The sequence below is a fragment of the Thermobia domestica genome, chromosome 13, assembly GCF_964235325.1.
Source record: "Thermobia domestica chromosome 13, izTheDome1.hap1.1, whole genome shotgun sequence".
Lineage (NCBI taxonomy): Eukaryota > Metazoa > Arthropoda > Insecta > Zygentoma > Lepismatidae > Thermobia > Thermobia domestica.
In genome coordinates, this window is record NC_137466.1 from 140,297,924 (window position 1) to 140,325,678 (window position 27,755).

Below are 27,755 nucleotides of genomic sequence, written 5' to 3' on the forward strand. Positions count from 1 at the left end.
TCCGACCCCCCCCCTTTGAGGCCAGAAATGAAAAAAAATTAAGGAAGAATGAAACAAAATAAAATGAGAAAAAGATGTATCAGCGTTAAAAATAAATCACAGGAAGCTTTTGGTTACTCTTTCTTATGAGGAAATTTGTGTTACTTGCAATACATGGTGGCGAGGTGAGCGATATATCCTGGGAGAGTCAAGGAATTTGAAATTTCTAGAAAAGTTGCGGAATTCTCTGAATTTTTGCTACCAGTCAGGGAGATTTCAAGGTTCCGAAAGCATAGTGCCGTTGTGTAACAGCGTGAACATTTTTTATCGCTATTTATCGTAATCGCATCCTTGCAATATCAAACATGTTATTTCAAAAACAATTTTCTACTGCTCCTTTAACCTGTCATTTGAAACAGACAGTAGTTGACGGAATAATAAAAACAAAAATATATGTGGAAAGAAAGTTATGTTAACATTTGATTCAACAGAAAAAGGAACGTAGATATTGCAAAATATTTTACATTATTGAGTATGTAATTTTTATAATAGTGAATATGTACTTTTTTTTATAATAGTTGAGGTCATAATGAAAGGAAAATGGTTATATTTGAATATACAGAGGAAGGATGTAAATATTGTATAATCATTTTCAATATTATTTTTTTTTTTTAAATTTTACTCGAGATTTCTTCATAGTTTATTAAAATACTTACCAACATATCCTCACAAATCAATACATGGTGATAGTAAAAGTAGTTTAGATTGATCGAGCTCCTGAGCCTTAAGAATTTCATGTCACGCCCCCCCCCCCCCCCTACTTTACGAAATCCTGGCTAAACGAAACAAAATATATGTTCCAGTAAAATTGTTTAGAATGATAGAGCCCCTGGTGTGATGACCACAGTATTTCATGGCATGGACCCCCCCCCCTTCACGCAATCCTGGCTACGTGCCTGTAACTGCAATAAGTTAAATATGTAAAATTATGTCTTATTGAACAGTTTCAACTCCAGATATTTTTTTTTTCTTAAATCACAAGCTTTGATTTGAAAATCTAAATTGTAAATATACGGTTAGCAATTCCTGCAGGACGAGACATTTTTCTTTTCTTGTAGCCTCATATCTCGTCTAATACCTTACGTTGAGTTGATTTTTAATCGAACCCGGGTCTCCCATGTGAAGAGCCACCAAGGGTCAGCAAAGACTTGTGAGTTCTGTCCATGAACTTTTTTTTTTTTTTTTTTTTTTTGTTCGTCACGGCATCAAGAATTGTGTCACTAAAAATTAGTTGCTAGTGAACCATTCAGTGGACTTAACAAGAGGATATTGCAATTTGCTCCCGCGCTACTCATGGTCTGTATATTGTATAAAGGTAATCAAGAAAGTTCTGTCGCTTATCACCCACCGCCTTCGAACACTGATATTTCACCTAAGACGTACCTGGAAGATCAAAAATAGTCCCCATCAGCATCGGCAACCTTCTGCCAACGTTGTGGAAGACCATGGATTCCATCGCTTTAGAACTTGGTGGGCCGTGAAGCGAAGAAGGCAACAAGTGCATTTTGCACCTCTACTAGTGATTTTAACTGGGCTCGTCTAAGATAATTGTTCAAGGAATGGAACAGGTGATAATCGGGCGGTGCAATGTCCGGGGAGTATAACGGATGCAATAGTGTTTCTCATCCACGGTGTAGAATGGTATCCCGGGTCATCCTAGCCACGAAGGGTTTAGTGTTGTCCTGTAACAGGAGGATCATCCCCTTGCGATTCAGAAGGGCTGGCTCCAGAATTTTGAGTTTTTCTTGAACACGGCTAAACTGCTGACAGGCTCTTAGAGTGTTTCGTCACGGTCCTTAAACTTGTTAAACCGCTGCTGCACTGTCCACGTAGACCTAGCATATTTTCCGCCCCGCTATAGCGGCGTTTGGCCCCAGTTTGAATTCGTACAGAATATACGCCCTTATATACGACCCTCTGTGGAGATCTCATGTTCACTCTGTCGTCTGTACGCTCTGTGCGTAAGTTCACGGTGTAACTGAACTGCCACAACCATGGTGGAAAAACTAGTCTTTCCACCATGGCCACAACCGAGTAGTATGTTAGGTATACGCACACCAACAACTGACTTTCGCCTTATCTCCACTCGCATTCAACTCACGATGTGACGACCAGTTGAACACAGATCTCCACAAAAAACGACAGAACTGTCTTGGTATCCTTTATATATAATATGCCACTTCTAGCAAGCTGAATTTAGTTGAAATACAAAGCGTAATATAATATGCACATGAATAAGTTTTTTCTGCACCGTTGATACGAAAATCTCGTCTGTGTCTTTGTGAACTTTGTTGTCTATTTTAAGAGAACGAAATTAGGAAATTGAATACATTGAAAATGCAATGTATTCAGTTAACCAATTTCGATTAAGTAATCGGTGAATTCCTTAAAAGTCTGGAAAAAACGCCTAAATTCATTATTTCATATTAAAGTAATAATGCAATCGGAAAACATAAGTGCAATAATAATCCTAAAAAAAAAAAAAAAAAAAAAAAACATAGTAAGAGCATGTTTGCAATTACTTTTCTTTAAAGCTTAAATTGGTTATGACATCATTCCAACCCTTCAAATACTGACCAATCAATTACTCAAGATGATTTTTATACTTGACATAAGTTGTGATACAAAATATTTTACAGAGTAAGGTAAGTACAAAAAATTAATCGTAGACAACTGTTATGACGTTCTTAGACACTTTGCTATCTAGTTAAAAGTCAACTTTTGATCAGAAACACTCTTTTATCAGTCCAAGTATGTTTTAAACAGGTAATGGCTTCAGTCCCAAGTGCACCCCAGTTTTAGGCATTGTCAAAAATGCTTTCACATCAAATTCCAGTGCATCTGGTGTTTCGTCACTTGTGACAACTTCACATCTCTTCAATAGACTCACCAATCCAACTTTGATCTGCATCAAACCGAAACGATTACCTGAAAATAGAGAAAATTTAAATATAATGCGTCGCATAATAATGTACACACAGTTCATTTTCTTTTAGTGTAGTCAACACAAATTATTAGCTAAAGATTTGTTATGTTTTATTTCTGTTATATTGCATGCATTAATTTCTTCGGTATAGAACACGCTGACTATGTTAAAGAGTGTTACCTCTGATCTGAAGTATCCCTGCTTATATGTTAGTTACTGAGCCGTGATAGTTCGTAGCAGACAGTAAAGATGTCCGTTTTTTTCAGGTTATCTTGTTTTTATCATTTTCTAGTCATTCTTCATCACTCAGTTTCTTTAGCCTACAAAATGTAACCACGAAAAGTCTAACTAAAATTAAGAGAAACTTAATTTAAAACGTTATTTCATGTGTTCAATTTCTATGTATGCATACAGTAGATGCCATATAATGGTAGTTTATATGCTGAAGTATGCTTTGATTAGATTCTTTGACCTATCTTGAACTTGTTTGGAGCTTGTCTGAATTGCCAGTTTCTAAATAGTCTCTTAATTCACTTTCAAGGAAATATATTTTCTTTTACTGTCTTAATTTCTATGCCCGAAAATCAGTTTTGTAAGCTGTAAAGTAAATCCCTGAATACAATAAATGGGATAAATAGCTGAAAATTTCTTATTTTGCTAACACAATTGAAAAAAAAATATTTGGACAAGAACAATTTCGAGCTGTAATAGGGACAAGGGACGTGTTGGAACTGAACAAAATGGACAAGAGACATTCTGAAATTCAATTGAGATTTTTTTTTCAAAAAAGAAAAATATATGCAATCAATGTGTTTATATATAGATAGTGTAAACTATCATTTATACTATCATTTACACTATCATTTATTGAAAACAAAACACAAAAATCTTTGATAAATGAAACAAAATTTAATATTAAAGTACGTTCGAATATAAATTAAAGTCTCGAGGTTAACTTTTCAGCGTTATCATAAAATTTAAACAGTATTATCCATATCTTCCATATAGCCACTTTTTTTTTTTTTTTTTTTTTTTTTTTTTTTTAAAGATTTCTGATTCTTCTTCTGGAACTTGTTCGTCATGCACAATATTTTTGTAGAAACAGTTCTGATTTACTTTTACAATCCCCTCCGAATTGCAGTTGATGAATGAAGGTGCTTAACATCGTTTTTTAATTGCAGTTACAGTCATTCCAAGTTTAACCTTTTTAATTGGAACTGTATTCACATTCATTGTTGGATTGAAACATTGTTTTTGCAAATTTGCAATCAGTCACGTAGGCCTCCTTCCCCCTAAAATGCAGAGAAAACTAAATACATGGAAGTTCACCGAGATCGTAATACAACAAATCATGGATGGGTTAAAATATCCAATATTACTTTTGATAAAGTGGATACTTCCAAATATCTAGGATCAATATCAACAGATGAAAACCATATTCACAAAGAAATTAAATGTCGACTAAAACAGGGAATTCGTGTTATTATTCAGTTCAAAATCTCTTGTCATCGCGAATTCTATCGAGGAATTTGAAACTTAAAATATATATAAAACGATAACACTGTCCAACACACTTTTGGTAGAAATGTGGGGAATTGGTGTTTCCGATTCGCTACCACCCCCTGATAACTGCAAAAAGTTTCCAGCACGGACAGTTTTTTTTTCTTTTTATCACTGAAGATAATTTGTCGAGTTGGGGTGTACAGATCTTATAGAAACTGTTGAAATGCATTTTCATTCTGTAACGAAGCTTATATAAATCAGTATATGGCTGGTTTGGTTGGAAGTAGTTACAAGCAAAGCAGGGACGCAGACGACCTTGAAATAAGACACGCTTGGGGTCTGGTTTCTCCTATTTCAGGGAATTGTTTTCAAAGTTATAGAAGGCCAAGTTGAAGGAGGGCGTTTTCATAGGGCCACAGATCAGAAGGGTTCTGCACGATGATATTTTTCTGCAGAAATTAACTCCTGCTGAATGTGCTGCATGACTATCCCACAAACGTGTGGTGGAAGGTTTCCTAGAGAACGAGAAAGCTAATAACTACAAACAACTCATAGCTGATCTGATACGAAACTATGACCTATTAGGATGCAAGATGTCACTGAAATTACACTTAATTCACTCGAACCTCGACTACTTACCTCACAACTGAGGGACAGTAAGCAATGAACAAGGTGAACTTTTCCACCAAACAGATTCTACAAATGGAGCAACGGAAGCAAGGGAAACGAGATCGTGCTATGATGAGGGACTATTGTTGGTTTCTTTTGAGAGAGTCCAAATAAGAGTACACGAGACGATCCATGTTTACCAAAAAGAAAAGTTTCAAGTACATGTCACAGTAAAAGCTTGTACATGTACCACCAAGATATAGGTGTTTGGTGTATTCTTCAGTGAGCTCCATGTATACATATCCTTCGGATGGTACCCAAATGGTAGATTTGCTTGTACTACTGCTGCATTTTTATGTGTTGACTGTTGCTTAATGAACTTCCTTATTTTCATAGTATGTTGAACACAATGTGTTTACAGACAATAACAGCAGTACAAATTGTTTTCAACAGTAGTGTGTATTCTACAATCTCCTTCCCTTTGTGTTTGTGTGCTCTTTTGTGTACTCTTGCATTCTTTGCTATTTCCATTACTTGCTCAACCTATGCCACGGTTATGCCTTCACTCTGTAGGAACGGATATTCTATCGGAATATATAGTGTTATAATGTATATCACTTTATTTTTGAACACTCTGTAGCAACAAAATGTGAAGTAATGGAACATTTTGACTACATTGGTGGACTCAGGAGGTCGAAATTAGCTAAGATCACTCATCAGTGTAACTTCTACCGAACAAAAATTAAAATTTATTGGATAGTGTAATCACACCTGTTATTCTGTATGGTTACGAAATATGGTCGCTTACTCTAAGGGAAGAACATAGACTGAAAGTATTTGAGAACAAGATCCTGAGACGAATATTCGGACCCAAGAGGAACGGGAATGGGGAATGGCGGAAACTTCACAACGAGGGACTACACAATTTATACGGTTTACCCAACATTGTTAGGGTCGTCAAGTCCAGGAATCTTGGGTGGGCAGGTCATGTAGCTAGAATGGAAGAAAGTAGAAACTCTTTCAATGTCTTGACTGGAAGAACAATCGGAAAATGACCATTAGGAAGACCTAGGCGCAGATGGGAGGACAATATTAAGATGGATCTCGCAGAGATAGGAATACAAAGTAGAAACTGGATGCAATTGGCTAAGGATAGAAGTCAGTGGAGAACTTTTGTGGACGTGGCATCAGTGTTGGGTAAGTTACTTGTAAAAATGTAACGCGTTACAAGATACTTTACTTTCTCTTAAAATGTTACGCGTTAGTAACGCGTTACTTACCCCAAAAACTAACTGTTACTTTACTCGAAAGTAACGCGTTACTAACGCGTTACTTTTAGGCCCGAAACTTTAAAAATGTGAAAAAAATTATGACTTCAATTTTCCGTACTAACATTACTACCGCTATTATTATTATTATTATTATTATTGCTTGCACGTTATGAATCGCTTTATGTAAATGCAAGGACAAATTTTCACTTCGTATATATATATATATATATATATATATATATATATATATATATATATATATATATATATATATATATATATACATTTTCATATAATGTAACATTGTAGGGTTGGACACGAGTGAGTTCGAGCGAGTTTTCTCTGACACTCGATTCGTCTAGAAACAGACATCTTTGAGCTCGACCCGAGAACTCGACTCGGAAAATTTCCTCCAACTCAACTCGAATTAGGGTCGAGTTACGAGTCGACTCGAGCTAAATCCGGTGTGTAGTTTCGAGTACATTCTTCAAGTATATTACATAGAGAGTATAATTATTATCAATGACACTACTACTACTAAAACTTATTATTATTATTATTATTATTATTATTATTATTATTATTATTATTTATAACAACATTGTATATAAAAATGAAAGATAGGCCGTTTGTATTTGAATACTAAAAAACTAGTTGATTGCCATCCTCGGTAGTCGTGAAGTCTAGGAGTCATGGACATTGTTCACGAGCTTCTGAATTTGGGTTGAGGGTCTAGGTTGAGTATTCGGGCTCGAGCCAAACAATGTTAAAAGTTATAGGTCACTGGCCAAATATCTTAAAAACTGCTCGGCCCCGGTTTAGAATTGTCAAGGACTCGGGCAGCTCGGCTCACAGCTCATTCACTATCGACCCGAACCGAGAAGTGAGCCGAGCCAACAGCTCACCCAACGACTCGGCTACAGCCCTCGGCTCTTTTGAGCCGAACAGAGCAAATGGCTCATCCCTACCAAGCCAGCTCGAGCCGATGGTTCATCCTAAGTGAGCCGGCTAGAGCCATCTTCTCAGTTGAGCCGAGCCGAGCTGAGCTTGTTATCAAAAAACTCTTGTGGTCTCGCTATCGAGACGAGACGAGATGCGAGCAGTGTCCCCTCTCGTGAGCAACACTAAAAGTATTCCATATTACTGTTTAGCTTACATTTCTCATGGCTTTCAGTTTTCAGTGTAATCAGGCCACGATTTCAAGACGACTTAAAACGAACGAGCCATTTATCAAACTCGACTGGACTCGAAACTCGACGCGAAAAACTGAATCGGCTCGGAACTCTACTCGAGGATATTACCTTTGACTTGACTCGAAACTCGATTTGAGTCGAGTTTTAGCTTGACTCGTGCTCATCCCTATGCGTTAGAAAAAATGGTTGCTTATTAATATTTCTACTAAACTAATTATATAATATTAATAATGTTGTTATGTAAAATTAAAAATAAACAACATAGAAAAACATTACACTACTCTATAATCAACTGGACTGTAGGATAAGCAAGTTGATCTGAAAGAACTCCAATATTACATACCATCAGCAAACTGTTTTCTAGTAATAAAGTAGACCTGCTCATCAGAACATAGTTTATTCATATTAACCTCTTATTGTAAATCGTTAATTATGGCACCCTAGTTGTTGATAAATATTTTCTGCCGGGACACTTCAGACACTTTACTTTTAAATTCTGTTCACCATCATCCTCAGCTCTTAAGAAAAAAGTGTTCTTTCAAATGTTCGAACGGTAAAACATTTTCGTTCTCCATCTTTATAAAAACAACAATCAAAGTAAAATAGACTACCGGTATCATTTCACTCCTAGTTCACTCACTGAATGTATTGATTTAGAGCTGTCAAAATCTACGACAAAATCTTCCAGGTGCTTGCAATCAGTACACGTGATTTCCCTAAGGCTGTCCTCATCTTCAAAAAAACAGCAAGTGGCACTACGAACTTATCTGTTTCTCTGTGTGTCTGTGACTGTCGGTCACTGACATACGTAGTTCATGCTCGATTGTTTCATTCTGAGAAATTCACTTACAGGAAAGAAACATTTGTTTCCGAAAAAAATACATCTATTATAGTTACTCATCCGAAATGTAACGCGAAAAAAGTAATGCAAACTAGGTACGTTACTTAAAATTTTGTAACGCGTTACCGTTACAGTTACTTTGGAAAAATGGTAACGCGTTACTAGGAAACGTTACTTAAAAAGTAACGTGTTACAAGTAACGCGTTACTTGCGTTACGTTACTTCCCAACACTGCGTGGCATTAAACCTTCGGGTTCCATAGGCCATACAGTTAGTTATTTCTGTGATGGTAGATATGTAAAGTAAGTAATCCCTCAGGAGAGTATCTAGCGTTTTTTGTTAAACAATATTCTTGTTCCATTTACCAGGATTTCTAACACGTGTTCTGAAATTCGGGAGCAGATTGAACCCTTCTAGTATGCCGTACTTCACTCTTCCATTCTATTTCCATCGAAATTTGTTAAAACGATGTAATGGAGTAAGTAGAACCTTCCGTTTTCAATTTTAAGAAAATAATAACGTTAACAAAATTAAGAACATAAGACAATTGATTACAAGTAGTATACAGTTTAAAACAACATTTAACTTCGTAAAACGGATTTGTTCCACATAAATGTACACTAGTATAGGTTTGTCTTGCTTGATATTTTCCTCCAATACGTTATTAAGAAGAAACAAATGTACGCTATATCTGTTCAGTAGCGTTAACGCATCACATTCTTCTTAGAAATAAAACTAATAACTAATAATAAAACTAATAAGTTTGTGTACCTTTGTATAGTACATGTACTTAAACTTTTCCTCTTTCAAACAAACATTTATCCAATATGTTTCCTAAATTAAAGATTCCATCACTACTTTAAGAGGGTTCTGCATGTTCAACAGTTAGATGCCGAAAAGTGAACATTAACTTTCAAATAAGCTCAAAATTGCAGTACCCTAATGTAAAATCCACTTTAAAATGATAGGAATGTGCCAGGATATTTTTGTTTATTTTGTTTATATTTCTTTCAAGTTTTATATCATTTTTAAGTTTTAAATTAAATACACGGAGATTTGGACAAAGAGTCAGTTTGGAATTTGAGAAATATTTTCGTATGCACGTTTCAAACTGAAAATTGAAGGATTTGTTTCTGGAAATTGTTGGCCCGTCATGTTTGGATTGTTCTAATGTATGATACAAGAGACATTCTGAAAATACGTTCTTACTTTCCCCATTTATTTCAGTAAGAAATAAGACGTCTTGGTCGTGAAATATTGTAGATTCTGAATTAAGAGATATTAACAAATTATAAACAGTAGGGGAAAAAGCACATTTTTAGAAAATGTGGACAAGGGTGTTTTGGAATTGTGCGACACATCTGCAATGTTCAGTTTTGGCGTCGAAGCAATAAGAGATGTAGATATACAAATTTGGTTCAAATTTCATTCAACTTAAATCAACTTAAATTTCATTCAACTGACCCTTAGTTCTTAATCTCCTCAATAATTATGTATATATATATATATATATATATATATATATATATATATATATATTAAATACATATGTCTAACATACATGAATTGACAGGAGGCTGGAAGAAAATTATACTTGAAATCTAAAGTGTGTGTGTTTTAATTTTGTTTAATACACGCTCATTGAGAATATTGTGTAAAATGGTGTTGAGGCTGAAATGACAAGCAGTTTAGGGTGCACCAGAAGATGCCACATTTTAAAGTGCATTTATTTACGCAAATTTTAAAGAAATATAAACAAAATAAATAAAAATATCCTGGGATATTCCTATCATTTTTTCAGTGGATTTTACACTAGGGTACTGCAATTTTGGGCTTATTTGAAGGTTAATGTTCACTTTTCGGCATCTAACCGTTGAACATGCAGCACCTTTTAAAGTAGTGATGGTATCTTTAATTTAGATAATGTATTGGATAAATGTTTGTTTGAAAGAGGAAAAGTTTAAGTACATGTACTATACGAAGGTACACAAACTCATTAGAAATATTGTTAGTAGGCCTATACAAGTAGTTGCTCTATATGTACAGCAGGCTAAGTGAAAATTATTTTGCATTAGTTGCAGTGTTTCTTCCATACATATTTTCAACGGAGGAAAGTTCCACTTTACTGTATTGACCAACCTCTTCCACCTCTAGGAAGCTAAGATAAATTAAATTACATTTGAATGACACTTTAGCAAGTAGTGTTCCCGTGTCGCTCCTTCATATTTTGATTTACTCTCCTCGTGGACTAAATTTTCTGGAAGAAAGCAGAGTCGTTTTGGAATTTAACGTTTCTTTTAACAACAAAGCAATATGAGACGTTGTCCTACAGTTTAACAGAGCATCCATATTACATGAGCTCCTACATGGAACCAAGTTCGGAGATTGGTTCATGCTTCGGACAGCTAATATAAATTATATAATCAGAAAATAGTGGTATCTATACTTTATATATAAAATAATGTGTGTGTTTGTGTGTTTCATATAGAAAGAAGCAATATACAGCCACTGAATTTGGTATACAGATTGATCTCTACCACATCTAATTCTGTACGAAGTCTTTTTGGAGAGGATTTTCGACTCGGGAAGGGGGGCTGAAAATGAATGCGAAAGCATATACAAGTTTCTAGGGATTTATAAGAACGTCTTGTGTGTATGCAACTCCCTACACCGTGGTTGTACAGGATTACATACAAGCAAAGGGTAGTCACAGGGAAATAGAGTAAAAAATCTTTTCTCTTCTCTTTTAATCGACATTTTGAATTAAGAGTCGCCACTGACGGATTCTTACACTTTTTATGTATGTTCTGAATTAAGATCCGCAACAATTAGCACTTACAGCTAGTAGTAAGTAAATACCAAAGAACTTACCTATACAGTTTCTCGGACCGTCCCCAAATGGCAAATAAGTGTAATTCGGTCGCATCTTCTTATTTTCTTCTGTAAATCTTTCTGGATCGAATTTTTCAGGATTAGAGAAGTATTTGGGATCAAAATGAAGTCCCTTTACAGGTATGAACACAGGGCATCCCTTATATAATACAACTTTGCTTCCAGGTACCTTGTACTCATTAGCACAGATACGATTGAGAAATGGAACTGCTGGATATTTTCGAAGAGTTTCTGGAAGGCAAACAAAAAGCATGTACTATAAAAATAATAAAGTAACAAGAAAAAGGAGAAAAGACACTGGTTCCATGATAGTTTATCAATATTCTAATTTCTGATTAATACTAAAATCCTCGAAGTTCAGGAAAGTGGCTTTGGTGGAATCAGGTTAGTAGTCAAATTGAAAGTACGAGTCCGAGACAATTATTTGCTACAAGATTTTATATTTTCTTATAGAATTTGAAAGTGTTGAAGGAGAAGAAATAAAGCAAATCTTTAACTAAGATGCAATTAAAAGAATGGATTTCTTGCAAAGAGCTGAAGAATTGTTAATTTTCAAATATTAGGTTGTATTATTTATGATGGAGTATAATCAGAGTTTGAACTGAAACTGAGTACTACAGTTGTGGCTCACCTCGATTGATCATATAATTATTACGAAAAATAAGAGCCAGTAAGTAATTCAATTAAAAGAAAATAATAAAGCACATGGAGTAAAACTTGAGACAGTTATTCTTATGGCAATTCAACGTCGAATGTCAAAATATCTTCACACTTATATGAAATCTTCATGTTAGAACTTCATACTGTGTACGATATTCGTTTGAATCCGCTAGAAGCTTTGCGCTTCTCTCAATATACCTTGTTGTAGGTCAATTTTACAGTAACTGTTTTGCAACGGTACAGTCTTGGCACTAAGAATTTACACAAGCGAATTTTGTGAACCAAATAAATTAACAAATTATTTTTATTAATCTTTATTTAAAATACAAATTTGATTTGTAGATGTCTGTAACAAGATTATAGAACTTTGCAGTTGGAGGACGATGTTATTAATCTTAAGATCACCTATCTTAAAGCTCTAAAAGCAACGCAAGTTGTGCCTAATCCAAGTAATGTCGCAAGTGTCATCAGCCTAACGAAACAATGATAAAGATTTTAAATTCTGATTTCAAGACCAAAAATGTTCAGTTTTTTTTATCGTTGTAATTTCCCTTACGAGCACTCTCTGAAACAGGGAAACTATACTTTGATTATCATATCATAGAAGTCTACTGCATGAAAAACAAATAACGCACACAAATTTATCTTGAACAAATTACTTTCAAATAAATTTTTAAAAAGTCACATACATGAAATATAATATGCTAGAAAATTTATGTTTTACGCACATTACTATATAAAAGGACGGCATAAAAATAATAAAATGAATGTTGGGGGGGTGACCAGGTGATTGACAATAGCGAAGGGGCTGAGGAAGAAATGCATAGAGCAATCGTAAGTCATATATGACAGAATATCCATATGCCATTACAGAATATCTATATGCGTAAATGCAGTTGAATAATGTCTGCACTTCAATTGATGGTAACCTATTGAAAGTTTGGATGATTTGTGCAATTGTCTAAGAAACAACTGTTAAGTGAAATAATGTTACTATAATTTCTCATGTGTTTAAGGTGGCTGTTCCCTTCCCCTTCTCCAAGTATTTCGCTTTTTCGTCACTAGACGCTCACTTTTTTCATTTCGCAATGACAACTAGCGCCTCTACTGGGAAGAACTGAAAGATCGTAGCGCTCAGTTTGAATGTGTCCAGGATATCCACACTTGAAGTGGGCAGGGAGAGAAATTCAACAGTTTTTTTTTCTTTTTTTGTGCACCTGCAGTTAGTCTGAGTCTATTTTCACAAGTCGTGTTTAGCTGTAGGGCAAAACCTCAACCATTGACGAGTAACATAAATATTTTCTTTCGGCAGGTAGGAATAGAGTTTTTAAAAGAAAAGCGATAATTAGGTAGCAGAGAAGGTTATTTGCATCGAATTTCGTTTGTGGGATTCTCCATAACTCGCGTTGACAAGTTTTCTTTATTATATAAAGCATTTTTTCTTTTCTATTATTACCAGAATATGAGACAAATAACATGAATGGTTCTTTTATACAGAAAATAAACCAACAATACGAATACAGTACTACGTGCAGTTCTTACAATTATCAGTACTACGTATATGATTTTTTTTTTTTCTGAAGTGTATGACGCACGAAAAATGGACAGAATGAATTCTTCGCTTTTCTAATTGGCACTAACTACCCTTCTGAGTAAAGCGAATATAAGGTAAAATAAAAACACATATTTATACAGACGCGGATCCAAGGGGAGGGCTATAGGGGCTATAGCTCCTCCTTGACGCTCAGGTATATACTGGATAAAATGGACTTCAATCGTACTTTCTTTACAGCATGGTTTAGCTTTCTCTTGATCATATCCTGGATCCGCGGCTGTATATACATATTAGAAAAAGAGACCAACTGGCCATATATATATATATATATATATATATATATATATATATATATATATATATATATATATATATAGTATGGCTCTAAATTCGTTGTACAAAAGCAGAGGAGTGATTCCTGAGAGTTAAACAAACAAAAAAGGTTCTAATAAACATAGGGCGAAAACCCCATCATTTACGTGTTATAGTTTGCCGAAAACATGAAAAAATGAATTCTAAAGGTCCATAGCTCCAAAACTATGTGACCTACATTGGTCGGATCAAGACTTCACTTAGGAACTAGTATGTGCTCTATCCAATAATACATATTTTAGAATCCTAAGGTACACACGCAGCAATTTTTATGGAGGTAGTTGGAGAGTACTTTATATCATAGGCCCGTAGTCAAACTCCCTCTATAAAAATTGTTGTGGAAGCACCTCAGGATTCTGAAACACTCATTTTTAAATAGGGCACATACCAGTTCCTAAGTGAAGTCTTGACCCGACTAAGGTAGGTCACATAGTTTTGGAGCTATGAACCTTTAAAATTCATTTTTTCATGATTTCGGCAGCCTATAACACGTAAACGATGGGGTTTTCGAACCTTGTTTATTGGAACTTTTTTGTTTGTTTAACTCCCAGGTATCATTCCTCTGCTATATATATATATATATGAGGGATGACCAATTCCGGAATTTTACTTTGAAGAATCCGGAAATTAAAATCGGAAAATATCCGAAATTCGAAAAGTGAAATTTCCAATTCTGGTAGAAAATATGGAAGATAAAGTTGATTGTTTATTTAACAATGGTGGCCTCCAACAATGAAATTAATGATATCTGAAATAGATATATAACATTCCATAAATATCTTAATCGTAAGTGGCGTGCCAAGTTTGGTCAGTTTCTGGCGGAAAGTGTGGTAGATAAAGTTTATTGTTTATTTAACAATGCTGGCCTGTAATGATTGTTTATTTAACAACGGTGACCCAACAATGAAACTAACAACAATATATGAAATCGACAGGTACCATTCCTTAGATATTTCAATCGTAAAACAATGGGTGTGCCAAGTTTGGCCAGTTTCTGGTAGTAAGTATGACAGATAAAGTTCATTGTTTACAATGGTGGTCTTCAACAATGAAACTATCAACAATATATGAAATCGATATGAACCATTCCATCGATATTTTAATTGTAAACAGGTTTGGAATGTTTGGTCTGGTTTTGAAATGTTTGGTCTGTTTCTGGTTGGAAGTGTGGGAGATGAAGTTGATTATCTCTTTCAAAAATGATAGTGTCGAACAAAGTATCTGTAATACAGATGCTGGTTTCGAACGATTGTTTATTTAAGAATAGTGATCCCAACAATGAAACTAACAACAATGTGTGAAATCGACAGGTACCATTCCTTAGATATTTCGATCGTAATACAATGGGTGTGCCAAGTTTGGTCAGTTTCTAGAAGAAAGTATGGCAGATAAAGTTGATTGTTTATTTAAGAATGGTTGCCTCCAACAATGAAACAACAACAATATGGGAAATTGACGTGCATCATTTTCTAGATATTTCAATTGTAAGTTATTGTACCAAGTTCTGTCAATTTCTGGTTGAAAGTGTGGCAGATAAAGTTGTTTATTTAACAATGGTGGTCTCCAACAATTAAACTAACAATAATATGTGAAATCGGGATGCACCATTCCCTACATTTTGTAACGTCCATTAACGAGGCAATATCCGTTTTTGTTTAGTTTTTGAATTATTCATTTTATTTTTGATTGTTTTTATTTTCTTACTTGTACATGTTAACATTGGTGACGGTGGCGCCATCTATCGTGTTAGACAAAGTACTTGGACGTGAAAAATAACCTTAAAGCAATTTTCATCATTTGTCTTTAAAAGACAAGTACTAACACGATAGTATTTTAAGAAAAATAATGTACAAATCTATTAAAAGAGTTGAATATGTGTATAATTACCTGAAACAACGCAATCCATATATTTCATTTCCTGAATGGCTTCGTAGGTTAATTTACCTTCAGTCTTTCTCAGAATAGACAATATTTCTTCCCGTAGACGTTTCTGAATGTCAGGATTTTTGGCTAATTCAAACAGAGCAAAACACATTGTGGTTGATGAGGTTTCAAAACCTGCATTAAAGAATGCCAAAGCTTGAGCCAAAAGGTCATCCATTCTTAGTTGTGTGGTTTCTGAAAGGAATTAAAAAATTACATGTTATGAATAAAATTAGAGTATGTTATTTCCGACAGTTTATCTGCATAGATAATTCATAATCCTTTAAATATTTACATTGAACAAACGGAGCCAAAACGTATTTTACAATATATAATATCAAAGCAAGACTAAACATACGTCTTTGATATGATCTCAGTTCAACTATACTAGAATTACTAAGGAAAAAAAAATAACTAAAAGTACGTAGTCTCAGATATTATTGTTTCCTATCATGTGGTATAACAAATAAATTCTTTACTCAGTATTTGTCTCAAAATTATTTTATTCCTTCCGCTGCTTATTTTAACTTTTTGTAAATGACTCTAGTAACTTCAATCAACAGTATTGTAAATTTAGGAAGTAAGGTATCTAAATAGTATTCACTAAATACAAAATTTAGAAAATTTATAAGAAGCTACTTCCATATCTTTCTTTATAGTTTTTTTTTAAATTTTATTAAAGGTAGAATTGTAGCAAGTAGGTTTGGATTTTTATGGCTTGAAAACTTTACTAATATGCATACATTTATGTTCAACAGCAGGGGCGTCATTTATGGGGGGCAGGGAGGGGCAATTGCCCCCCTGAGTTTGAGATTTCTATAGATTTTATCAATAAAATAGTAGTAAATCAGTGAAAAACGCGAAAATTTACTTATATCAAGGGGTTTTGCTCCCCCCCCAAGCAAAATCTGAAATGACACTCCTGTCCAACAGATTAGCAACATATAATCTTAAATTCTAAAACTATGATATAAAAATTCTTTGCAAAATTTAGGTGATAAAAGGAATTAAGTTGTGAGTTGAAGTTATACTGAAGATTTTGTACCATAAATAAAGATCAACTACAAATTAAACATTTTTCTTTTATCACATATCCTTTTGAAAAATTCACATTGCTAATGTTGGTTAGACAATGATATGTATGGGTCAAATATGAAGTACTTCCAACATTATGTGTTTCTTTGGAATTTTTGAAAGACATCAGAAATCTATGGAACTTGGAATAATTTTGTTTACATCGACTTAATGGTGAAAGAGAAAATTATTGTTTTATTTATTTATTTATTTATTTTTAAATTTCCGAAAGAAGGAAGGAGTGAAGAAATGGATCAAAGACAAGGATAATAAGGAAACGTATTTACGTGAAAGTAAAGTGAAACAAATACCGGGCTCTGGTTTCTTTACCTAGTAGACGTATTGTTAGAAATCGAAAATGTGTGTTTTAGAATATTGTAGTTACTTGAAAGCGCAAATGACGAAATTACTTGACTGATCCATTGTATTTGGTTGTTACGACGTAGATGGAACAAATAGAATATTACTATCAAGAAATAGTGAATCAGCAATAATACTAAAGTGTAATAAAATACTGTAGGCGCTCAGAGAGTAAGGGAGTCCAATTATTGAAATTATGAGGGAGGGGGAACATAAAGTTCGTAACGTACCTTTAAGTACATGGGAAAGTTAATATTTTTCTACATTGTAAGAGTTATTTACAGCATCTGGACATGAATCTTTTAAACTCTGAAAGGAGCTTCAGATAAACATCTTAAAGGTATCCATAAGTAGATATGTCCAAAATGACCACAAAGTGGACTTGATTCCCTTATGCACTAAAGTTTTATATATGCAATCTTCAGTGAAGGAAAGTTTAATTGCTTTGGAGATGAAACGAAAAATGTACTAAACAATCTTTCATTATTTTGTTTTACAATATTTGAAATATGATTATCTGTTGTAAATTAACTAATATATGGAGAATTTTTTTTTTAAAGTATGATGCCATGCTTGCTTTTTAACCTACGTACATTACCCAGACTTAAGTAAATAGACAACCGAAAACTGAGTCTGTTATCCATTCCTATGTACTGTACCAGCGCACAAAAAATAATAATTTACTAACGCTGAAGTTGGTACTTTGAAGACCCTTCTTGACAACATGTAAAGTTTTAGAGCTTCATCCCTATGTGGCACTGTACTCAGTAAGTCACCGATGACGTCCACTGACAGATGAAATCATTCGTTATAGTGTGGCCGTCTGTACGGAAGTTTGAAAAATTTTAGTTGGAGGAAATTCCAAACATTTTCTGTAGTATTCATGTTCGGGATTGCCCAGGTCACGACTAATTTGAATTCCATTTTGCCTTTCCTCTGTTTTATGACACAGCTACACTCATCTTGCGATAGTTTCTCTGTTTTAAAGAAGGAAAGCAATCTATTTTGTTTTGTTGCGATGTTTTTCACAGTATTGACGTCTCAATCACATAAAGTGAGGTTCCACGAGGCCTTTCTAAAGTTTATCCCAGTCCATAACACAGTGAAATTCTAGTAAATTGTGGTAGGTCGGCTACTTCCACAACCACTGGCTATTGCTTCCCGAGAAGTGGCAAAATCGCCTCTCATCGCGAAACCCACAAGAATTACAAAAGTGCTGTTTGTTAGATATATCAGTGGCAAGTTAATTGTTTCTCTGTGATATTTATAGTTTGTTAAGCAGAGGCTTTCTTTTGCAACACGTTCGTACATTCCCACGCTATGCAAATACTGCTGGACAATTTGTGTTAATCTGTTCACTTGTGATATCGGTAGCAGATTGGAATGGATGAGTTTTTGCTCTCCGGACGTCCACAGGTTTCAAGCGTGGCGTTGGCCCTAGACAAATCAATCTTAATTCTACGAATGTCTTTTCGACTTGTTTAACTGCACTATAACCCTGTTGACAGCTCCTAACGGTACACGTAATACAGCACTAATGGTGCACTGGCTTCTACCACATTCCCAATGCTCTATTATGCAGCTTTGGTAAAACTGCGTCAGTTTCTCACAACGTTCGCGCTCTATTATGCCACTTTTACTCGATGGCACACAACTCCTACGTCATGCCCATCGCCCTTTCGTATTCGTTTGATGCTTTCATGAAATCGTGTTACCCTACGGATGTCTATATACTTAAGTTACAGTCAGGCCCGTATTTAGGTAAGTGTTATTCTGTGCTCGAGCACAGGGAGGCAGAATTTAGGGGGCGGAAAAATTTTGGATTTTTTAATAAAGATTCACAATAAAGTAATATTTAAATGTAGCAACCCGCAGAGCCCCACGCAGGCGCGAGAAAATATATTCATGTATTTAATTCGCTCTAATTATAGTAGTTACTAATTAGCTAGCTTATCTGATTATTTTTAAAAAGTCATACCCTTTCATCCCCACTCCAAGGGGTGAGGATGAACTTGAATATCATGAAAACTGGTACCGTTAAACTCGGCGACCCCGTAAACTATGAATTCAACACTATCTGTCGTTTTCGATTACTTTTAAAATCCCTCCTCCCCTGGGGAGTGGAGTATGACCTTAAAGTTAAATTGCATTAAAACTGTCACTATTCATTTTAGCGACCCCAAAAAACTGTGAATTCAACTCTAATATTGGTCGTTTTCGGGGGGCGGATTATTTAGAGCACAGGGGCGCACAATATACAAATACGGGCCTGGCTACAGTAGAGTACATACTATATCGTTAATAGAAATGAGACACATAGATTTCACCTTAACCTAATTACCTAAATTCCCATCTTCCTTCGAAGTCTGTAGCCTGTTTTCATATTCTTTTTCCTGTTTATCTGTATTATCATAATCCACTTTTCCTGTTTTCTTTAATTGAAGCAGAAGTTGAAGAAAATCTGGGCGAAAAATATTGTTCTTTTCACGGTATTCCATTGTTTCAGAGAAAGTCGAACGTATAAATTTTTCAACACTTGGATACAAAAGTTTCATACGAAGTAATTTTATTAACCGAGGGTAAAACATTAATCCATTAAACACGAATTGGTTTCTAAAAGTTGGTTGAAGTATTTTTCTTCCCATTGTACGGAATTCGGAATTTGGGTTTTGTAAACTGTGACTTTCAATTCCAAACGCACATGTACTAATAACATCTGTGGTATATCTAGCGGCAATATCTCTTATTTCTATAACATCACCATTCTTGCCATGACTAAGAATTAGTTCTCCAAACTCTTCGGAACACTTTGCTACTAATGGAAACATCATTTTCATTTTCCCAGAGGTAAAAGTTGGTGTTAGTTTACTTCTGATTAATCGCCATTTATTTCCTTTAACGGTAAATAACATATTAGCTCCTATGGGATCAATTCTCTCATCGCCATGAAAATTTCTGTCAAAGAAATTATCAAAGTCTTTCACCAAAACAGCTTTCACTAGCTCAGGATCTCTGATCACAAATGCAGGCTGTCTAAGGAGAAAGAACCCAGCAAATGGATGACCCTCAAATTTTTTATATAAATTCAATTGTTGATCTCCTATACTTTGTCTCTGAAGCATTACATTCTGCATGCTACCTGCCAAAATTACAGGTTTCTCGTGGGGAACTCCACGTTTAGCCCAGTAGTCGAAATTCCAAGTGAGATACACATATAGTGCAATGAGTAACGTCACAAATCCCACCAGGAGATCTATCATGATGACTTATTCTGCTTCAAGATGGTTTTAAGAGTGAATGATGTAATATCTGAAAGAGAGATTAATTTAATGAATTAAGGTAATACACGCTGAGAAATTAAGTTTCTAACTATGGTCTTGACAAAAAAAAAGTAATAATTGATTGAATAATATCAAGTTAAGATGGAAAATTGAAGGTAAGAGTTCTCGTTATTACGCTCCACATATAATAAGTAGTAAAGTATACCATACATACTGCATGTATTATTCATAATTACCTAAGTGATAAATTTAACGTATATGTTTTCCTATTACTACGTCGTAAATTTTAACAAATTACATACATCTTGTTCCTCTTATTTTTGAATAGTGAATTCCATAACTAAATTCAACTTACAGCTATTATAGTTGAACATGTAGTTCGGATCCCACACTAAGCTAGAAGTTCTTATGTTATCTACCAAGGGACGCTAAACCCTAAATCAAACTCAACTGAATGTTGAATTGTTTTACTTTAGCACTTAAGACATTGTTACAAACAAACCAAGAAATCTTACGCAATAGGACATGGCTTATCGCCGAAAAATGTATAGAATATCTGTCTTAATAATGATGTAATATTCTGTTGTGCACGGTACCATAAGAATGGAAATATATATATATATATATATATATATATATATATATATATATATATATATATATATATATATATATATATATATATATATATATATATATATATATATATATATATATATATATATATATATTTTACAACGTTTTCATCTAAACAGGACAAATAGGCCTATGTATTGTTTCCCTTCTAAAAGTGTAGTAAAAACTCAGTGGAAGAGTGTTACAACTCAAAAAATGGCAATTTTGAGTTATCATCGCCATTGGATAGAGAGAAGCGAGCTCTGCCTTGTGTTATTATTATTATTATTATTATTATTATTATTATTATTATTATTATTATTATTATTATTATTATTATTATTATTATTATTATTATTATTATTATTTGCATAAACGTATCTCAAAAAATCGATGACAGGAATACCAGTAACAATGACAGAAATACCTGTACTCCAGGCAGCAATTTTGATAATATAGGAAGGGAGAATACAGTTGCATGTCAATCGAGAGCCAGCATTCGGCGAGGGCGTAAGTTGGAGAGTGTTACATTTTGAATTATACCACTATTTTTCTCCACCCAAAGCTTATCGAAAACTAGTAGGAATTTCAGAAACAAGAAATGCGTGATTCGATGCCCCCTGGTCAAGAGTAAACATATTCCCAAAGTGCATCATGCACTTTATAAAAAACCTTAAGATAAAGACAGTGAGAGAATGAAATTACTGAAAGATAAGCAGCTACTTGAAAGTTAGTGGCGCGTAAGTTGCAGAATAAATAAACGGCGATAAGTTAAACAACAAAATTAAAATTTCTTTTAATGTTATTGTAATCCAAATTTAATCTTCCTTCATTTCAAAAGTTGTAGTTCTCACAACTTCATTTTGTGTCGTTGATTGAAGAGAATTGAATGAAAATGGAAACGTTACATATTCCATCTGACGTTGTTTGTGCGAATCTAAAAAGAATACGGTTTTGTAGTTTACGCTAAATTATGGTGCTTTATAATAAGTTTTCTGCTTTGGCGCAATTAATAATTCCCAAACAGCAAAATCATTGTGAAACACTGTAATTTAGTTACAAAATAGTTCCGTTTGGTTCTAAAAAAGGGTTCGATGTAATATTGCCTTCTTCAACTCACTCATTCTATTGTAATGTCTTCTCTTATTATAAACTTGATTCTTATCTGTCATAAATCTTGTAATTATGACACAATTACATCAGTTGTAAGAGAATGTATCTAAAAATTAGAAGGTGTAAGGGAATTATTTGGTATTTAACAGTAAAACATTTAAAGTACTAAACATTTAAAGTAAATGTAACTTTCCTTACAATTTAGATACTGGTTACGCGTCCGATAACCGGACGTCTATTCTGCATGTGACAGTGATGTTTCTTCCTCATAGCGAATATTTATTTGACGTTCGTAACACTGACGTAACTGAACACAGTATTTTCGTGTTGCCCGGATGATGAGAAAATGACTGTGGTTATAATTGAAACGAAGTTTTATTCATTCCTAACTCAACGCGTATTTCAAAATAAAAACAGTGATGCTGAAGATAATATGAAGCTTGTCCGCAAATGGGAGAAGTAAAGCGGAAAATCAAACATTAGGTAAAGAATTTACATAATTGTAAATGCAAACATAGTAAAAGAAGAGAGTGTATACGACAATTAAAACAAAATCCAAAATTTTCATTTCTTATTTATCTTTTTTCTTATTTTACTCCTTATTTATCAAGACGTTGCTTCATTTTTATTCCATTTGCATGCTTTTCATTGTAGGTATTTTGTGATATTTTTGGCGAACAAGTTATTCCAAATTAAATTACTGGTTTTCCACGGTGGCTAGCCTACACCTTTAGCCACTTAGCTAAGGCACAAGAGACATCCGATAGTATAAGAGCCCTCGTGTATCAAGGCCGGCAGTGACGGGACAAAGATCGGACCACTTTTGTGAACTGGTTTTATCTTTTCAATATGCCGATGTCTCAAATAAAGCATTTGCTGGAAGGAAGTGACGTCACTGCCGGACACATAATAAGTACCCACTTACCGGACACGTAGCCACAGGTGTTTTCAATACTGAGAAAGTTACTAATAACGTTTTATTTTACTAAGACTATGACAAATAGTTTTACTTTCAATCTTCCAACAAATGCCACGTTTGTTTATCATCATGTTCCTTTCTTTGTGTCCAATGGCCTGCAGATTTATCAACACTATTGATTTCCAAAGCATGGAGAATGTGCGATATTGCAAAGAAAATACAATCGGAGAAAGTGTGGCATAAAACTACTACTTAAATGTGGTATAACTTCAAATTACTTTGATTATGGAAGAAGAATAGGGTTACAGTTACAAATATTTTTCTCCCTCACATCCATTGTATACAAACAATACGAAAATGCTTATTTGCCCTAAACATGACTAACAACAAATATTAGAATATATTTTAATAGCTACAGTGCTTATTCAGACTCATTCATTGCAGGGAGAAAATACCAAACTTTAAAATTCATTTTCACACGAATGTGTATTTTTGACTTGTAACAGTCTTTCACAGGGTGTGCGATATGTACTTGGAGCTTTTAATTAAACACGGTTTTAACATATATTGTACAGCAGGCCAAAGGGTCTGGACGAACAACTACTGCAGTTATTTTATAAGTAAAAAATGCAGCATTTGCATCTATGTAGAGTGTTTCAAAACGACACCAACAACGTTTGGGATGAGATTCCTGACACCAAGATAAGACAAAAAGGATAGACCAACCTGGGTGCACAAATGCTTCCTTTCGGAGTTATAGGCTGCTGAAAACATGAAAAAAAAGGAACTTTAAAGGTCCATAGCTCCAAAACTATGGACCTACCGAAGTCGGATCAAACCTTCACTTTGCTACTACTATGTGCCCTATCCAAATGTATAAGTTTCAGAATCATGTGGTACTTTCGCAACAATTTTTATAAAGGTAGTTGGTGAGTATTTCCTATTAAATGCCCGTAGCCAAACTCCCTCTATAAAAATTGTTGCGTGAGTTCCATAGGATTCCGAAGCATGTATTTTTGGATAGCGCACATGTTAGTTCCTAAGTGAAGTCTTGAACCGACTATGCTAGGTCCCATAGTATTGGAGCTATGGACCTTTAAAGTTATTTTTTTTCATGTTTTCGGCATCCTATAACTCCGAAAGGAAACATTTATACATCCAGGTTGGTCTATACTTTTTGTCTTATCTTGGTGTCAGGAAACACCTCTCAAACGTTGTCGGTGTTGTTTTGAAATACTCTGTATATTAAAATACATCTTTATATATTTGTGGACGTTTATATGTTTGTATCCAATTGTTTTAAAAGTGAGTCCTCGCGAACCACAAGCTCTTGAAAGATGCCGTTTTCATTCATTGATTGCAAATTTTGTGTAGACTGTTCAGTTCTAATTGAATACTGAAAAGACATGCCAGTTATTTCTTTATTTATTATCTTTTTAGAGGTACACTGTAAGTGTTGATTTTTTTTAAAAAACGTAAAGCATCACATCCTTCAAGTTATACATTCCAACACTACATATTTGTATATGAGGTTGTATATCTCTCGGGCGTTTATTTCGTGGCCTAATAATGGAAAACGAAGGATAACCATTTCCCTAGTCTAAGATGGATCTATATTGTTGAAGTGTTTTGCGTGTTGAACACCATATATCACAGACATTATAATTGTGTGTATAATGTATTTCTTATTACATACTGTATGCAAGAAGAATGCTGATCATACATGGATTAGAACCTCCAACCGGAAATAGGCTCAAATGTTACAAACGGTGCGATATATTGAAAAAAAATATCTAAAAAATCTCCCCTTTATGGTACCCCTTGCTGATTTTCTTTTATCAAGACGTCTTTCACTTGTGTCTGTAAAGGACATGTACAGATGTGAGGAATGATCATGCTCATATGTACACTCATGTCCAAAATTATTGTCGCATGTCTATAAATATGTCGTAGGAATATAATTTGATAACGAATACGCCCGGTATTTCTTATAATGTTAGTATCCGTATAATCCGCAAGGACATGTATGTGGCAAATTTCATGTCAAAAGAGCAGTAAATAAGAAAATAAAACTTTCTTATCCATTTAGCAACATTTTGTTTTACTCATTCCTATTTTCGTATTTATAATTCTTTTCCTATGAAATTTACCACAAATATGCATTTCCCGAGTATACACATAGTAACAGTATTAAAAGTACCCTGAAAATTCATTATCATATTATATTTTTACAAGAAGACAGTTATAGATATGCGACAATTATTTTGAACATGAGTGTACATGATCCGCTGTGTAGAGAGCGCAGGTTCAGCTAGTATATACTATGAAAGTGTGAAAAATAAATAGGCCCTATTCTTTAATACAGAAACACTTACATCGTTGCGTACTGCAATAGATGTCAAAGAGGATGAAACTGCAATTTTTTTATATTTTATGGATATCTAAAGTACTCTGCACACGTACCGACAAGCTGACGGTAACAAAATATCAGGTTTTTTCTTCAAACATCTATAAAATAAGACGTGACTTGTCAGGGGTCTATGAGGGTAACCAGGCAATCTTGTCTTAAATCGTTTTTCTCTACTGTGAGTGCCCACCATTAATCAGTTCAACGACATTTCAAGACAGCATAATAAACGGGAATAAAACTGTACACTACAATCAAGGCGACATGTTTATGAATAACATTACGATTAAATCAAATTCAATATATTAGATAAAATATAATTTTTAGATATTAAAATGTACGTTCATAACCACACAGAAGGTATTTTAAGGTTAGGGAACACTTGTAGAATAATAGTTCATTACCCGGATTATTATTATTATTGTAATTATTAGGAATCTAAAAATTCTAATCCATATTCTATAAGAAGTGGACCTAAAACTTAACGTAGGACTCTAATCTTCGAGTTCCCACCGGAATCAAACCCGGGTCTCTGCTAACCAGATAGTCGCGAGAGAGTTCATTTTTTGTTTGTTTTAACAATTGAACATTTATATTAGGAAATATATTAAATTGTGACTTTATATCATGAGCTATTTTGACCCATATTTCTTTTCCTTTTCCCTTTTCTTGACTGTGATAAAACACTACGTATAATGATTGCCAAAATGTTCACAATCTTATAATATCGAGCATACACTTTACATATATCATTCATAGTGTTCCATTATGTGATATATGAGTGTACACATCACACAAATATTCCTTTCAATATTAGCAGAATACAAAGGTTGATCTGAATCAAGTTGACTCATGCAAAGCTTATTTGCCTGTGGCTGCATTTTTATTATCCGCTTCTTTATATCGTATGTCCTTCTTTAGCATTAAAGTTAAAAATGGTGCGATTTCGAAGAACAAAATGGTTTGATTTCATGTAAGCCTTTGATCTTGAGTTCAATTCATACAAAAACGTACGTTGAAACTGATTTTGATTCTATTGTAAAGTGCTACATTCTATGTTACGTATAGTTTCGATATGGCCAAGAGATATGCGTGTAGTCTATTAAATTCAAGAAACAAATTCTCTCTAATCTTAAGGGCCATAAGCACATATCATTCTTTGGAACTTAAGAAATGTTTAGTCTTCAGCTACGAGCGAATATAACTAAGTAAATAAACATAATTTTATCACAAGGTAAATAGTACTGATAATTTAAATCTTACCTGAATGAAGAAATCTTTTTCTCGATATGCTCAAGCAATCCGTATCTCTATAGATGTATTTAATTTCTTTCACTACCGATTTCAAATTTATGCGATACAATTTTTATTGAAAGTTGGTTATATAACATATTTCATCGAAGAACTTTAGCATTTGCGTAGTGGCTTCACTATAACTGCATGGCTTCTTCAAAATGCTTTTACAAATTTCCAAGAATACCATGTGTGGTGTCAGAAAACGTAAGTTCACATATCTTGTGAACTTCAAGATTAAAAATTAGAGATGGTTTATCTCTTTGTATAAACAAGTATTCTCTTGTTTTCTGTACTTATTTGCCAAAGTTTATCACCATAATATTAATAATAAACAGTCTTATCGCAATGACTTAGCGTTAAGTTTAAGATTTTCTTATTACGATAAGAATTCTTGTAATTCTTTACTGAAAAGCGTCTGGGACAGACTCGTGCCTAAAGAATTAAAAAATATGTTTTTGCTACGTAAGAGGTATGACTGAAGGGAAAAAAAGTATGGGGTTTGGGTGGACAATAGTAAAACCCCAATACCAATTTAAATATGAAATGGTTGCCAAGGAATCACATTGTGTAGAAACTTTTCAGCTGCAAATTAAGTCTTCAGCTAGGAGCAAAATAATTGAAGAATGTGTGATATTAGAAATCCCTGAATAATATAAGTAAGTAAATAATAATCATTTATCACAAAATAAATAGTACTGATAATGTAAAACTTGTCTAAGTGAAGAAATCCTTTTCTCGAGATGCTCAAGAAATCCGTTCTTCTATAGATAAACAAACCACTTTTATGATAGTAAAAGAATAATGTATTTTAGTGTAAAATGTTGACCATAAAATATGCAGACTTTTCTACAGTATTATCGGCATTTAAAGGAAAACTTTGTTCAAGCGTGAAATATATACTAAGTT

General features: G+C 34.0%; 2 protein-coding genes across 2 annotated transcripts in view; one reads left to right on the forward strand and one right to left on the reverse strand.

Moving 5' to 3' along the window:
- Nucleotides 1-27,755, forward strand: part of LOC145668594 (cytochrome P450 6k1-like) — a 172,579-nt gene that overhangs the window by 2,637 nt on the left and 142,187 nt on the right. The window lies entirely within an intron of this gene.
- Nucleotides 2,624-26,974, reverse strand: LOC145668592 (cytochrome P450 6k1-like). The gene is made up of 5 exons (XM_081736609.1): nt 26,817-26,974; nt 19,560-20,527; nt 15,749-15,979; nt 11,254-11,505; nt 2,624-2,967 (listed from the first exon to the last, which is right to left on the reverse strand). The coding sequence occupies exons 2-5, from the start codon at nt 20,476-20,478 to the stop codon at nt 2,798-2,800; spliced, it is 1,572 nt and encodes a 523-aa protein (XP_081592735.1). The 5' UTR covers nt 20,479-20,527; nt 26,817-26,974; the 3' UTR covers nt 2,624-2,797.

Coding starts and splice junctions, on each gene's coding strand:
- LOC145668592 (XM_081736609.1), bottom strand. CDS start 20,478: ATGATAGATCTCCTGGTGGGATTTGTGACGTTACTCATTGCACTATAT. Junction 15,980..19,559: donor GAAGGAAGATGGGAATTTAG/GTAATTAGGTTA, acceptor AATTCCTTTCAG/AAACCACACAACTAAGAATG. Junction 2,968..11,253: donor CGGTCCGAGAAACTGTATAG/GTAAGTTCTTTG, acceptor CTCTATTTTCAG/GTAATCGTTTCGGTTTGATG.